The sequence below is a fragment of the Eretmochelys imbricata genome, chromosome 14, assembly GCF_965152235.1.
Source record: "Eretmochelys imbricata isolate rEreImb1 chromosome 14, rEreImb1.hap1, whole genome shotgun sequence".
In the NCBI taxonomy this organism is placed as follows: Eukaryota; Metazoa; Chordata; order Testudines; family Cheloniidae; genus Eretmochelys; species Eretmochelys imbricata.
The window spans coordinates 38,033,443-38,048,871 of NC_135585.1; the positions used below are offsets into that span (position 1 = coordinate 38,033,443).

The following is a 15,429-nucleotide window of genomic DNA, read 5'->3' on the forward strand; positions in this document are numbered from 1 at the left end:
AATTCCAATATATCTTTTCTGAGGTGAGGGCCACCAGATCTGCACACAGTATTCGAGATGTGACTTACCCTGGATTTATATAGAGGCAATATCATATTTTATGTCTTGTTATCTATCCCTTTCCTAATGGTTCCCAACATTCTGTTCACTATTTTGATGGCCGCTACCCATTGAGTGGATGTTTTCAGAGAACTACCCACAATGACTCCAAGATCTCTTTCTTGAGTGATAAAAGCTCATCTAGACCCCATCATTTTGTACGTATAGTTGGGATTATGTTTTCCAATGTACATTACTTTGTATTTATCAACACTGAATAAGTAAACACTGATAGATGTGAAGGCCAGAAAGGACCAGATCATCTAGTCTGACTTCCTCCATAACATGGACCAGAGAATTTCACCTAGTAATTCCTGCATCAAGCCCATAATTTGTGGTAGAGGTAGAGCAAATCTTTTGGAAAGTGACATCCGATCTTGATTTAAAGATCCCAAGTGATGGAGAATCCACCATGTCTCTAAGCCAGTTGTTCCAATGGTTAATTACCCACATAGTTAAAAAAATGCACCTTATGTGGGACTCTTTGTCTTCATTTTTATTAATTTGGTTTGCTCTGCCTCTCTCCTTCCCTTTGTTTTTCTCTATTTTTTGCTCCAACTTGAGGGCCCAGTGAGCTAGAGATTGGTCAAAAAATCCACCCCCCTGGGTGACGTAGTTACAGCAACCTAACCCCTGCTGGAGAGAGCACCATGTCCAGGGGAGGGCTTCTCCCATCAACATAGATACCGCCTCTAGGGGAGTTGGAGTACCTATGCCAGTGGGAGAAGCTCTGGGTTATCTCACCTGCAAACACAAATTCAATTACCTTCTCCATGCTGATGATGACTCACAGATTTACCTCTGGGCTCCAGACCTCTCTCCTGCTGTCCAGACTAAAAGCTCATCCTGTTTCTGACATCTCCTTGTGAATACCTAGCCTCCAGCTTATGCTCGACATGGCTAAAATAGAGCTCCTAATCTTCCCTCCAACCCTTTCCCCACTGCCTACTTTTCTGATCACTGTGGACAACACCTCCATCCTACCTGTCACTAGGCCCTCATGTCCAGGCCTAGCAGATTCTTTCCACATAACATCTCTAAGATATGGCCTTTCCGATCCGCCCACACAGCTAAAAGCCCCTCTCCAGGCTCTCATCATCTCAGATCTCAATTACTGCAACGTCCTCCCCTCTGACACTGACAAATGTAAACCTTTCCCCACTCATAGCCATTCTGCAAAGGTCATTTGCTTAGCTCACAGCACTGACCATATCACCCCTCTCTTTGCATCCCTCCACTGACTCTGCTTTCTCCATTGACTCAAACAAAAGCTGCATGTCTTCACTTTCAAGGCTCTTCACAGCCTATCCTGATCTATGTGTTATCTTTCATTCAGTATCAAAAGGTCACCTCTTGCCTCCCATCAGCCCATGGTGCCAGCTTGTCTTGCCTACTTGTTACATTTTCAAACAAGGTCCTTGGTACTTTCTCCCCTGCTATCCCTCATGCTTGGGAGAAGCTCCCACAAAACCTCTGCAAAGCTACCTCATTATCCTCCTTCAAGTCTGTCCTCAAAACTCTCCTTTGCTGTGATGCTCCAGAAAACTTGACACCGGGTAGACTGCTGATGTGCTGTGACCACAGCCTATTGTGCTGACCAGCATTGTCTCACTGTTTCCTTGTTCTCCTCCCTCTACAGCCACCTCTTGTCTTATACTTAGATTGTGAACTTCGTGGGGCAGGACTGTCTGTTTTGTGTTTGGCCAGCGCCTGGCAAAACATGGTCCTGATCCATGGCTAGAGCCCCAAGATATGAGGATAATACAGATAATTAAAACCACACTTGCCCCCTGTTACCATCACAGCAGGGGAAAGGAGCTGTGTCTGGGACACCCTGATGCCACACTGCTCGGGGGCAGTGTACTGGCTTCTGGTGGTTGTTACAGCCTGGTGTAAGTTAGAGAGAGCAGCCTGCAAACAGCAGCTATGCTAACCCAGCACATTAGGAACAACCAAGTACAGCACAGCCCAGGGCTCAGGGCACTGTAACCTGAGCTTTGAGCCCCTGCGTTAGTTCCATGCCACCACTGGGACCCCTTTTGCTGGAGTGACACTCACTGGCCTGCTAGGCAGGGCTTCCAGCCGAATTCCCCCAGCAACACAGCACAAAGCAGCTGGGATTCAAGATGAGTAGAAGCCTATTTATTCGTCTGGTTCTATCTGTACTTGGGAACTGTTTTCTCTAATAAACACCTCGTGGTTTTGAGATGTTCTGTGAGTCCAGCTATCATGACACACCCGACCTGATTAACACAAGGGCCCCCCAGATTATCTCCCCTACTCAGTGCTGCCTCCAGCAAGACAATGGCAGGGCAGAAACATACACAGGAGGATGTGTATGTGGGCTGATCCTCCCCTGTAGCTGGGTTGGCTCCTGTAGCCTCTCAACCCACTTTTGATCCCATGGTTCCTTTTCAGTCCCTTTCTCTTTCCTCCCCTCCCCTCTGCCTGAGAGACTTGGCCCTGATCTACCTTACAAACTTATGTGGGTAGAACTACATTGCTCAGGGGGTGGAAAGTCCACCCCCCTGAGCGATGTAATTATACCAGCCTAACTGCTGATGTACCTACACTGACAGGAGAAGCTCTCCTATTGGTATAGGTAGCAGCTTTGCTAAGGACAACAGTGCTGTAAGTGTAGACAAGCCTTCAGTCACTGTCCCGCTCTCTCTCCTTCCCCCTTCCACTCCCCTCTGGCTGGGAGAGTTGGTCATTGTCCCCTTCCCGGGGTGTTGGCTTTCCTGGAGCTGGATCAGCTCCTGCGTGTGGTAAGGAGAGCAGAGCCTGGGGATGTCAGTGAGAGCAGCAGCTCTGGGAATCCCAGAACCCTGAGACCAGAGATGGGGTGAGTGCCAACCTGCACCCCATGTTCACTTCTTTTCATAAAATTATGATAAATCTTTTACAAAGAATGCCTTGTGAGGTGTCATTTGAAAACTCATGATCTGCTGAACATTATTGTCCTGTTGAAATATGTGTAGCAACACGGAGTATGAAGTTATAAGATTCTACTATAGGCTTGCTACTGTAGTATGCTGTAATTTTGGTACATATTTGGTTTGCTAATACCCACAAACCAGTTTTTCAGTGACACAGGCATGTTAGCCCTAGTCAGGTCTTAAAGAGCCATTGTCCAGCAGGGGGAAAGATATAAACAATAAATTTACATTTCATCACAGGGCTGGCTCAAAATCTCACGTCTGCAATCCCAGCAAGAGATGACCCTCAAAGAGGTGAGAAAAGTATAAATCACTTTTCTTCAGGCAGTACCAACTGCTATAAGCTTTTGGTGAGAAAAAAAATTTGCTTTTATGTTTATTTGGCTTGATAAGTTTAGACATTAGATTGGGTTTTTAATCTTTTCATTTTCTTGGTAACCTGGCTTGACTTTTATGCCTCATGACTTGTAATCATTTAAAATCTATCTTTCTGTAGTTAATAAACTTATTTTCTTATTTTATCTTAACCAGTATGTTTGGATTAAAGTGTGTGGAAACTCCATTTGGGACAACAAAGCTGGTGCATTACCATTTTCCACTGATGAAACGACAGTCCCTATATGAACGTGTATCTTCCAGGAGAGGGCTGGGCAGTAAAAGACACACATTTCTGGGGAAAGTCTGGGACTGGGGAATTTGCCTGTGTCACCCTGTATATGATTCATGAGTGGCTGGCCAGAGTATTCATGTATTTTGGCTGGGTAGAATTTACATGCTAGCGGCTGTGTGTAAACTGACCAGGAGTGGCTGTTTACACAGAAAAGTGGTATAAATTTTACCCCAGACTGGAGCATTGAAGGGACACAGTGGTCCAGCAGTCCAGATGGTACCCTGTGGAGTGTCACAGGGTGAGGAGAGACTGTTTGTGCAGATTCACTTTCCTGACTGTCCCCAGCACTTTCCCCCAGGTCTTTCTCATCCCCTGTAGTCTCTGGCTCAGCAGCTGATGATGGCAGAGGCTGGGCTGCCCAAGTGGCTGGTTTAAGCCACCAGAGGAGCTTTAATGAAGGTCTCTCACTAGCACAGGGCCTAGGAGGGAGCAGCAGCTGCTCAGTCCAGGCTCTAAGATGAAAAGAAAGGTGGAAGCAGCATCTAACCCAGAAGCTCAGCACAGACAGATCAAGTGCAGCCTCCCTCCATTAAAAATAACTGGAGCTCTCTGGTGGCAGCAGCTCAGGACACCTTCCCCCTCCCTCCACGCTCCCCAAACAAGCCAATTTGGGCAGAGACATGACACCAGATGCATCCAGCCAGAATTTCAGTCTACTTCCTTAGAAGACAGGAACCTCCCCAGCTAGTGAACCCAAGAGAGATAGACGGGGCAGATGCCTGGAGAGAGGAGGGGCGGGGGTGTCTCTGCTCAGTGCTGGTGCATTGGGAAAGGCCGGTCATTGTGTCTGGATGAGCACTAGGGAATGACACCCCAGAGCAGGCACCTGAGGGGAGGTCTGGGCCTTGTCCATGGGATTCCTGGGCACTGAGCCCAGATTCTGATCAATCACATGAGTGCCCCTCACCCCAACCCCAGCTCCTTTCACAGCCACCGGCAAGAGACACCTGTGAATCACCCTCTCACCAACAGCCCACAGGAAAGCCCCACTGACACCAATAGGGAGAGGTGGTAGGATCAGACCTGTTTCTAGCCACATTTATTATTACTCCATGTCATACAGGAAGGGGTTAGAGGCAGAGGCAACGTGTGAGACTCCAGCAGCAGGGAAGGTGAAGCAGCCTCAGTTGGCCGGGGAGGAGCTCAGCCAACCAGCCCCTAGCAAAATGGGGTCCTGGTCCTTGGCTGAGGCTCCCAGGTGCTACAACAATACAGCCAGCCATCCTACTGCTTCCTCCCTCCCAGGGCTGCAAGGACACAGGGAGAGTGGCACTGCCAGAGGGAGGGGCCTCCTCACTGCTGGGTGTCCCAGCTAGAGGCATCCCAAGCAATCTGGCAGGGCACGTGACCCCCCCCAGAACCTTTTATTTTTGCCCCCTCACTAGCCACAGCTGTGTGTGGTCTCTGGAGGGTGTTCCCTCCTATCACAATTTGCTACCCTGGTGAAATACTTATTTTAAGTTTGGGCACAACGAAAATGAGATTTTTCTAATTTAGGAAATTATATCACATTGGAATCTTATTTTCTTTGTGTCCAAATTTAAAACAGAGATTTCGCAGTTGTAGCACATTGTGATGGGAGTGCTTCCACCTAGCACAAGTTGCTGCCCCTGGACCAGGGGATGGGGAATGGTGAGAGCAGCAAATTGTGATGGTGCAGCAAAAAAATCCTAGCTGGGTGACAGTAACTGGTTGGAAATGGTGACAGGGAGCAGTTTGTAATGAGACACCTGGCTCTACAGGGAAAATGCCAAGGTCTGCATGGAGCAAGTGCTCTAAATAAAGGTCTCAGGCCTGGGGCAGCACCCAGGCCACCAGAGGCCTAGGAAGGTCAGGCATGAGACAAGACCTGGCCTGAGCCTGAGAGACGAGCAGCAGAAACAGTAAACCCCATGGAGGTGAACACAGCCTGAAACAACAGCTCTGAGACTGAGGACTGCTCCATTCATGCCAGTGGGTGTCTCGTTCCCTCCCCAGGGCTGGAGAGTTTCTGATACTTGTCAAGCCTGCCCATTCTCAGCTCCTCAACCCGCTCTCATCAGTGTGTTCTTGCGGCAGGCTCCGACCATGCCAGTTCTCAGCTCTCCACCCAAAGGGGCAGGGCTTTCCCAGATCCTGGCACACACACAGGGGAGGGGGGTTCAGGCACCATGAGAAATGCAAGTTCCCATGGACCTTGGCTCACATGAGGGGATAATGGGGAGGTCAGACACACATAAATGTACAGAGGGCCCCACATGCTGGCACACACAAGGTCAGGAAGAAGGGCTCAGGAACCACTGTGGGGAGGCGGCAGGGAAAGGAGACCTACAGACCAGCCTACCCAGAGGGGTAGGGAGGGGGCTCAGATTCCCCCAGAGAGGCAGGGCCCCTCCAGGAGCTGGTTTGCATGAGAGGACAAGGAAGGGTGGGTCACACCTCTGTAGCTGGGCTGGAGGCCCCCAGATCATTGCACTCACACACAGGAGGGGAATGTGAGAGTGACAGGTGCCCCTGCCCCTATCTTCTTGAGTCCCCCTGTCACTGACCCCCATCTTTTCCTTCACAGTGTCGCATTTCCCCACCCCATCATCTGAGCCTCCAACCCCTCTCCCTTTATTCCCACCTACTCTTCCACACCAAACACCTTCCCTTCCTAGCGACTATTTGCTTGTGTAGTTTATTTTCTGTTCAAAAATAGTGTAAATGCCTTTGGATTATTTTGCTGCACTCAGATTACATTTCCCCTAAATCAAAACCCCCTTTGAAGAGGCAGATTGGAGCAATAGGTCTGTTTTTTGTTCTTGACACATCTCCCTCTGTTTGGATTTAAACCCACACTACCTAGACTCCGATTCAATGACTGTGACTTTCCCTCAGAGCTACCCAAGTGCTGTAAAAAAGAGGCAGTTTTCCAGGTAGTTAGCCTCTCTGTCTGCACGACTTCACTGTAATCCCTTTAGCTCCTTCTGTAGCACAAGAGACTACTGATGAGCTAAACGAGAGGAGCAAAACCTTTTTCAAAAAAAAAGTTTAATTTGATTTTCACCACAGGGCTGGTGGATACCAATACACCCTGTCCAGGCAGTCCTTGAGCTTTGGAGATCCTGGTGTGATCAACTGAGCCCTAGTTTTATCTCTATTTATGAGGGAAAATTGGTTGCCAAACGTCTGTCAATTTTAAGAAAACCTCGATTTTGGGGGTGTGGCTGTATCTCAGCTACCCCTTGACCAAATGGTCCCAAAATTGGATCAGTAATAGAAATATACACCCTCATAAGCCACACCAAATGTCAGGGCATTCCAAGTAACAGTGTGGATTTTACAGCACTTAGGAAAGACCAGCTTTAAACAGAAACCTGATCTAAACCTTAACTCTAGCAGGGCTGTCACCCTTCTATACTTAAGCATTTAATATACCTGAGAGAATACTTATGAAAATACTTATATACCGTAATACTTATTTGTCCAGAAAGCAAGTGTGAATCACTCTGCAGGTCAGAGATTAGGACGGTCACCGGGGAGGGGTGAGCACCTGGGTCCCAGTTTCTGTGTCTATGACTATTTAATTATTGATACCACCTACAACAGCTTTGACAGGAGGGTTTGAGAGGGGCCACTTAGGAATGTGACAGAGCAATTCATTTATGAGACTAGCTGAGTGATCAAGACAAGGTAATCTGAGGGGTAGGCACATTTTGATGAACAGTACTGACAAAGTGATGCCACCTGGTGAGCACAAGTGGAATTACAGGGAATTGACAGAGTTGGGAAGTCTACTGCTGGTGACTAATGTTAAGATTCTGTCAAGGGCATTTTTAGTAAAATTCAAGGACAGGTCACAGGCAATAAACACTACCAGGAGGATGTGGAAAAATTGGAAAGAGTCCAGCGGAGGGCAACAAAAATGACTAGGGGGCTGGAGCACATGAATTATGAGGAGAGGCTGAGGGAACTGGGATTGTTTAGTCTGCAGAAGAGAAGAATGAGGGGGAATTTGATAGCTGCGTTCAACTCCCTGAAAGGGGGTTCCAAAGAGAATGGCTCTAGACTGTTCCCAGTGGTAGCAGATGACAGAACAAGGAGTAATGGTCTCAGGTTTCAGTGGGGGAGGTCTAGGTTGGATATTAGGAAAAACTTTTTCACTAGGAGGGTGGTGAAACACTGGAATGGGTTACCTAGGGAGGTGGTGGAATCTCCTTCTTTAGAGGTTTTTAAGGTCAGGCTTGACAAAGCCCTGGCTGGGATGATTTAGTTGGGGATTGATCCTGCTTTGAGCAGGGGGTTGGACTAGATGACCTCCTGAGTCCCTTCCAACCCTGATATTCTATGATTCTATGATCTGTGGCACAGCAGGCTAGTGCTGTAACCACTGGATCATCCTGCCTCTCCAATCTCATTATCTCTGCCTGAGCATTTGCACATGTCAATATGTGAACACAAACATGGAGAGCCACCACCACCTCCACCATTTGAGCTAACACCCCAACTGCAGGAGATGCTCACATTTGTACGCATGTTCTTAAGACTGGCTGTGCATCCTGAAAGAGCACACACACACTGTGGGGGCAGTGAGTGGGGAATGGGGTGGGTGGAATTTCCTTAAATGTTCAAAAACGAGGTGGCATAATTGTTTTTGTTCAAAATCTTGTAATATTTTTTATCCGGTCTTGTCATGTATTTGGACCTGACTGATGAGTTGTGAGTACTTGGGGTGGGCACTGCTGAATATGAGAGTGGCATTCACTTACCTCTGAGCTCCTGCTGTTGAGTAGAAATGGCTTCCTGTTCCTGAATGTTCACATTTTCACTCCTAAAAAGAAGACATTCTCTGTCAACTTTCAGTTCAGCTGCTGTGCATCGAACAGGAATGTAAAGGGAAATGACAAAGGCAAATACATGTACAGTACCTGCTTGATGTGCTTGCCTCCCCCTGAAAGGAGAAATGGGGAAATTGTCAATAATAATCTATAATTTAATAAAACCATGTGAAAAAACATCCAGGGACCATTCCCCATGGGTGTGCTACATGTTTTCAGACACAAAAACCCTCTTCCCAACAAGACAACCCCATTTCAGAAGAGTAAATTTCCAGCCATCCCTGCTTCCCTAGGTATTTATGAATTTCATTCATCTGAGCAAATAATGTAGCAAACGTATTCACCCCGCTGTGGCTACAGTTTGCTAAACCCATTGCCATGCACCTTTATCAACCACAAAGGGTCATGCCTCTAGATGGACCAGTATTAGCCAGAATAAGTGATAGATTCACAGCTGATAAGGCCTGAAAGGGCCATTCTGATCATCTGGTCTGACCTCCTGTTTTAGAGCACAAGTTAGAGAACCTCCCCCGGTGATTCCTGCATCATTAGGAATCCATTTTGAAGCGTTTGGAGGAGAGGAAGGTGATCAGGAACAGTCAACATGGATTCACCAAGGGCAAGTCATACCTGACCAACCTGATTGCCTTCTATGATGAGATAACTGGCTCTGTGGATATGGGGAAAGCAGTGGATGTGATATATCTTGACTTTAGCAAAGCTTTTGATATGGTCTCCCACAGTATTCTTGCCAGCAAGTTAAAGAAGTATGAATGGACTATAAGGTGGATAGAAAGCTGGCTAGATTGTCGGGCTCAACAGGTAGTGATCAATGGCTCGATGTCTAGTTGGCAGCTGCTATCAAGCAGAGTGCCCCAAGAGTCGGTTCTGGGGCCAGTTTTGTTCAGCATCTTTATTAATAATCTGGATGATGGGATGAATTGCACCCTCAGCAAGTTCGCGGATGACACTAAGATGCGGGGAGACATAGATATGCTGCAGGGTAGAGATAGGGTCCAGAGTGACTTAGACAAATTGGAGGATTGGACCAAAAGAAATCTGAAGAGGTTCAACAAGGACAAGTGCAGAGTCCTGCACTTAGGAAGGAAGAATCCCAAGCACCACTACAGGCTGGGGACCGACCGGCTAAGCAGCAGTTCTGCAGAAAAGGACCTGGGGATTACAGTGGACGAGAAGCTGGATATGAGTCAGCAGTGTGCCCTTGTTGGCAAGAAAGCTAACAGCATATTGGGCTGTATTAGTAGGAGCATTGCCAGCAGACCGAGGGAAGTGATTATTCCCCTCTGTTCTGCACTGGTGAGGCCATACCTGGAGTATTGTGTCCAGTTTTGGTGCCCCCACTACAGAAGGGATGTGGACAAATTGGAGAGAGTCCAGTGGAGGGCAAAGAAAATGATTAGGGGGCTGGGGCACATGACTTATGAGGAGAGGCTGAGGGAACTGGGATTGTTTAGTCTGAGGAAGAGGAGAATGAGGGGGGATTTGATAGCTGCTTTCAACTCCCTGAAGGGGGGTTCCAAGGAGGATGGACCTAGACTGTTCTCAGTGGTAGCAGATGACAGAACAAGAAGCAATGGTCTGAAGTTCCAGTGGGGGAGGTCTAGGTTGGATATTAGGAAATACTATTTCACTAGTAGGGTGGTGAAGCACTGGAATGCGTTACCTAGGGAGGTGGTGGAATCTCCATCCTTAAGGGTTTTTAAGGGCCAGCTTGACAATGCCATGGCTGGGATGATTTAGTTGGTGTTGGTCCTGCTTTGAACAGGGGGTTGGACTAGATGATCTCCTGAGGTCTCTTCAAACCCTAATATTCTATGATTCTATGATCAGCTTGTGGCTGAGCTAGAGCAGATCTCTGAGAGATGCCCAGCAGTGATTTTAAGGCTCCAAGTGATGGGGAACCCACCACAACCCTTGGTAGGTTGTTCCAATGGTAAATCCCCCTCATGGTAAAATATGTTTCAGAGTAACAGCCGTGTTAGTCTGTATTCGCAAAAAGAAAAGGAGTACTTGTGGCACCTTAGAGACTAACCAATTTATTTGAGCGAAAGTTTTCGTGAGCTACAGCTCACTTCATCGGATGCACACTGTGGAAAGTGTAGAAGATTTTTTATACACACAAAGCATGAAAAAATACCTCCCTCCACCCCACTCTCCTGATGGCAATAGCTTATCTGAAGTGATCACTCTCCTTACAATGTGTATGATAATCAAGTTGGGGCCCAACTCGTATAAAATCTTGTATAAAAGATCTTCTACACTTTCCACAGCATGCATCCGATGAAGTGAGCTGTAGCTCACGAAAGCTTATGCTCAAATAAATTGGTTAGTCTCTAAGGTGCCACAAGTACTCCTTTTCTTTATGGTAAAATATGTGAACCTTATTTCTAGCCTAAATCTGTCTAGCTTTAACTTCCAGCCATTAGATCTCACTTGGCCTTTGTCTGCTGGATTAAAGAGCCCTCTCCCAGACCCACCTTCACTCTGCAGGGCTAATAGGATTAAAAGGCAGAAAAAACATCTCTTATTAACTAAAACAAGGAGCTCTGACTCTGCTATTGGCATGGGGATGGAGCTTAGTGAAGAATTCATTTGACAAGTAAGGGAGGTCCATGGAGCTCAGAGAATTTCATATAGCAAAAGGGGGATATATTGCAGGGGTGATGCAGAGGGGCGATGGACCACCATATGCCAGAAGACAAGTTTGGAGAGAGAGAAAGCACGGGGGTCTCTGCCTTGCCTGAGATGCTGACCAGACCTCAGAGTCATATGTCTACACTAGAAGGGCTGTGGCCACTCAGCTCTTTGGATACAGCTGCACTGCTGCAGTTCGTGTGGTGAAGATGCTCTATGCTGATGGGAGAGATCTCTCCTGTTGGCATAAAAAACCCACCCCCACAAGTGGCGGGACCTATGTTGGCAGGAGAAGATCTCCCACCAACATAGCACGGTGCACATGAGCGCTTATGCCGACAAAAGTTTTGCCAACACAGGCTGTAGTGTAGACGTAGTGATAGAAGGGGTGAGACTGGACACAGGGGATAGCTACAGCCCTGCAAATCCGCGGGTATCTGCTTTATATCTGTGGACCATTTTTGCGGATAGCAGCGCGGATGCGGATACAAATTTTGTATCCATGCAGGGCTCTGATGGTAAGAGCTGGGCGGGCAGCTGTGAGGAACTGTGATGCAGACCCTTCACCTGCCCTGGGCGGGGAGCCTGGGGGAAGGGACATGGCTACCCACAGCTGCCCACCTGACTTTTACTGTGGCCGGGCTGCGGCTCTGAGCTGCCCCCCATCCCTGGTCGGAGCCGGGTTGGTGAGAGCCATGCTGACAGCTGTGGGGAGCCTGGGTCCCTCAACCTGCCCTGGGCCCTCCACCTGCCCGAGCAGCCCTCAGCCCATGTCCCTGCCCCCCAGGCACCCCGCCTAGGGCAGGTGGAGGCACCCAGGCTCCCCACAGCTGCCATTGTGGCTCTCACCAACCCGCCTCCGGCTGGGACAAGATAGCTTGGAGTCGCAGTCCGGCTATGGCAAGAGCTGGGCGGGCAGCTGTGGGGAGCTGCGGTGGACCCTCCACATGTCCTGGGAGGGGGACCTGAGCAGCTTCCGGGCAGCGCCACAGGTCACCCCCTCTCCACTTCTGGCCAGGCCAGTGTGGAGCCCAGCCAGGGAGCCATGGTGGACCTTCCACCTGCCCGAGAGCCGGGGGGAGGCTGAGAGCAGCCCCCGGCCGTGTTCCCATCCCCCAGGCTCCTCGCCTGGCTCCCCATGCCATGACTCCCCGCAGCTGCCCATGCAGATCTCCCTGACTGGGCTCTGGTGGAACGGGGGCCGGGGACAGGTGTCTCAAAGCCTCAGACAAGCCAGGTAAATAGAACCCTGAAAATCCACAGACAATTTTTGCAGAGCATGTATCGGATGCAGATACACATTTTTGTATTGGCACAGGGCTCTAGGGATAGGGGGCAGTTTGTCTTAGGACTGTTTGTTATTTTGTGTAGATCTGTAACTCTCTCTGTGCTTTCTTAAAAATACAAGTGCCTGTTTTTAAGAAATCCCTTTGGTAAGCCAACTTTCCTGGCTCACCTGACACATTCAACAAGGTCAGCTCTCAGACTTCTGCACTGGGCAGCACAGCATGGGGAGGAGGTGACCAGCCCTCTGTGGAGAAAGAAGTGGTTTGGGACTATTTAGAAAAGCTGGATGTGCACAAGTCCATGGGGTCGGATGCGTTACATCCGAGAGTGCTAAAGGAGTTGGCGGATGTGATTGCAGAGCCATTGGCCATTATCTTTGAAAACTCATGGTGATCGGGGGAAGTCCCGGACGACTGGAAAAAGGCTAATGTAGTGCCCATCTTTAAAAAAGGGAAGAAGGAGGATCCTGAGAACTACAGGCCAGTCAGCCTCACCTCAGTCCCATGATAGAAAAATCATGGAGCAGGTCCTCAAGGAATCAATTCTGAAGCACTTAGAGGAGAGGAAAGTGATCAGGAACAGTCAGCATGGATTCACCAAGGGCAAGTCAAGCCTGACTAATCTAATTGCGTTCTATGACAAGATAATTGGTTCTGTGGATGAAGGGAAAGCAGTGGACGTGTTGTTCCTTGACTTTAGCAAAGCTTTTGACACGGTCTCCCACAGTATTCTTGTCAGGAAGTTAAAGAAGTATGGGCTGGATGAATGGACTATAAGGTGGGTAGAAAGTTGGCTAGATTGTGGGGCTCAACGGGTAGTGATCAATGGCTCCATGTCTAGTTGGCAACCGGTATCAAGTGGAGTGCCCCAAGGGTCAGTCCTCGGGCCGGTTTTTTTCAATATCTTCATTAATGATCTGGAGGATGGTGTGGATTGCACCCTCAGCAAGTTTTCAGATGACACTAAACGGGGAGGAGAGGTAGATACGCTGGAGGGTAGGGATAGGATACAGAGGGACCTAGACAAATTGGAGGATTGGGCTAAAAGAAATCTGATGAGGTTCAACAAGGACAAGTGCAGAGTCCTGCACTTAGGATGGAAGAATCCCATGCACCGCTACAGACTAGGGACCGAATGGCTCGGCAGCAGTTCTGCAGAAAAGGACATAAGGGTTACAGTGGACGAGAAGCTGGATATGAGTCAACAGTGTGCCCTTGTTGCCAAGAAGGCCAATGGCATTTTGGGATGTATAAGTAGGGGCATAGCGAGCAGATCGAGGGACGTGATCGTTCCTCTCTGTTCGACATTGGTGAGGCCTCATCTGGAGTACTTTGTCCAGTTTTGGGCCCCACACTACAAGAAGGATGTGGAAAAATTGGAAAGAGTCCAGCGGAGGGCAACAAAAATGATTCGAGGATTGGATCACATGACTTATGAGGAGAGGCTGAGGGAACTGGGATCGTTTAGTCTGTGGAAGAGAAGAATGAGGGGGAATTTGATAGCTGCTTTCAACTCCCTGAAAGGGGGTTCCAAGGAGGATGGACCTAGACTGTTCTCCGTGGTAGCAGATGACAGAAAAAGGAGTAATGGTCTCAAGTTTCAGTGGGGGAGGTTTAGGTTGGATATTAGGAAAAACTTTTTCACTAGGAGGGTGGTGAAACACTGGAATGCGTTACCTAGGGAGGTGGTGGAATCTCCTTCCTTAAAAGTTTTTAAGGTCAGGCTTGACAAAGCCCTGACTGGGATGATTTGATTGGGGACTGGTCCTGCTTTGAGCAGGGGATTGGACTAGATGACCTCCTGAGGTCCCTTCCAACCCTGATATTCTATGATTCTATGATTGTCCCTGAAGGGGTCAACTGAGAATTCAGAGTGTCCACAGTGATCTGGAAATCTGCCAGAGCGTGTGTAACCAACTGGGAGCTTGGGAGGGCTGCAGCACTGGTTCTGGGGTTTCAGACAGCTGGGGTGTGGAGGACCATATCCCAAAGAAGCGTGGCAGACATGGGGTCTGCAGCTGGTTGTGCAGCTGACAGACCCAGAGCTGGAGTCTTAGAAGCACATGGGATCCTGTGGTTAGGTCCAGTCACATCTGACTGGTATCTGTCCAGAGAGGGTGTGACACAGGGCCCTAAGGGATTTAATTAGCCAACAAAAACACCCCTACCTTGGACTCGTGGGCAGCCTTTCCCATGGGAATCACAGCGTGAGAGTGGTGAGCTGGGGATCCTTTGCAATCCTCACAAAGGGCTTTGCCATCCTCCTTACAGAACCATGTGAGCTCTTTGCCATGTTTCTCACAGACATTCCCTTTCCTACTCCTTTTCCACAGTTGTTTGATGAATTGTACTATGCTGCCCAGCTGTGTGTTGGACCTGAAGGCTCTTTTCTGGAACGTTTCTCCACACTGAGGACAGGCGGCTGTCTCCACTCCTGCACAGCGCTGGGTGATGCAGCCCCGGCAGAAGTTGTGCCCACACTCTATAGTCACTGGGTCTGTCAAATACTCTTGACAGATACGACAAATGGCATCTTCTAGCTCTCTACCAGCTAAGGATATTGGAGCCAGGGGTTCCAGACCCTCAGCCTTACGTTTTCTCTCCCCTGGTGGAGCAGGTGTCCCCATGGCTGCTGGGCTCTCAGTCTGTCTGTCTCCTTCCCCAGCTCTGTGTGTTCTGGTGTCACTGGTGGGAGGTGCCTGCTGCTGATCTCTGCCCTGCTCCGTGCAGGGTGAGGTGAAGAAAAGGGAGGGGACTGGAGGAGAAGGAGGAGAAGGGAAACAGAAAAAAGGGATGAGGAACTGACTGGGAGAGGAAGATGAATGACAGTTAGAAAGGGTGGGAAAGCTGCTCTGCCAGACACCCCCTCGCCAGTGAGCAGGAGCATGGAGGGGGTTTTAGCTCCGTGTTTGGCACTGGCGAGATGGACCCTGGAACACTACACCCGGTTCTAATGGCCGCATTTTGGAAAGGACGTTCAA

The 15,429-nt window shown here is 48.8% G+C and overlaps 1 protein-coding gene and 1 pseudogene across 2 annotated transcripts in view; both read right to left on the bottom strand.

Moving 5' to 3' along the window:
* LOC144275109 (uncharacterized) overlaps window positions 1-15,429 on the bottom strand; it is an 807,364-nt pseudogene that overhangs the window by 140,007 nt on the left and 651,928 nt on the right. The gene's annotated exons all lie outside the window — the stretch shown is intronic.
* LOC144274859 (tripartite motif-containing protein 75-like) lies at window positions 5,786-15,075 on the bottom strand. The gene is made up of 4 exons (XM_077833961.1): window positions 14,617-15,075; window positions 8,598-8,620; window positions 8,439-8,500; window positions 5,786-5,823 (listed from the first exon to the last, which is right to left on the bottom strand). The coding sequence occupies exons 1-4, from the start codon at window positions 15,073-15,075 to the stop codon at window positions 5,786-5,788; spliced, it is 582 nt and encodes a 193-aa protein (XP_077690087.1).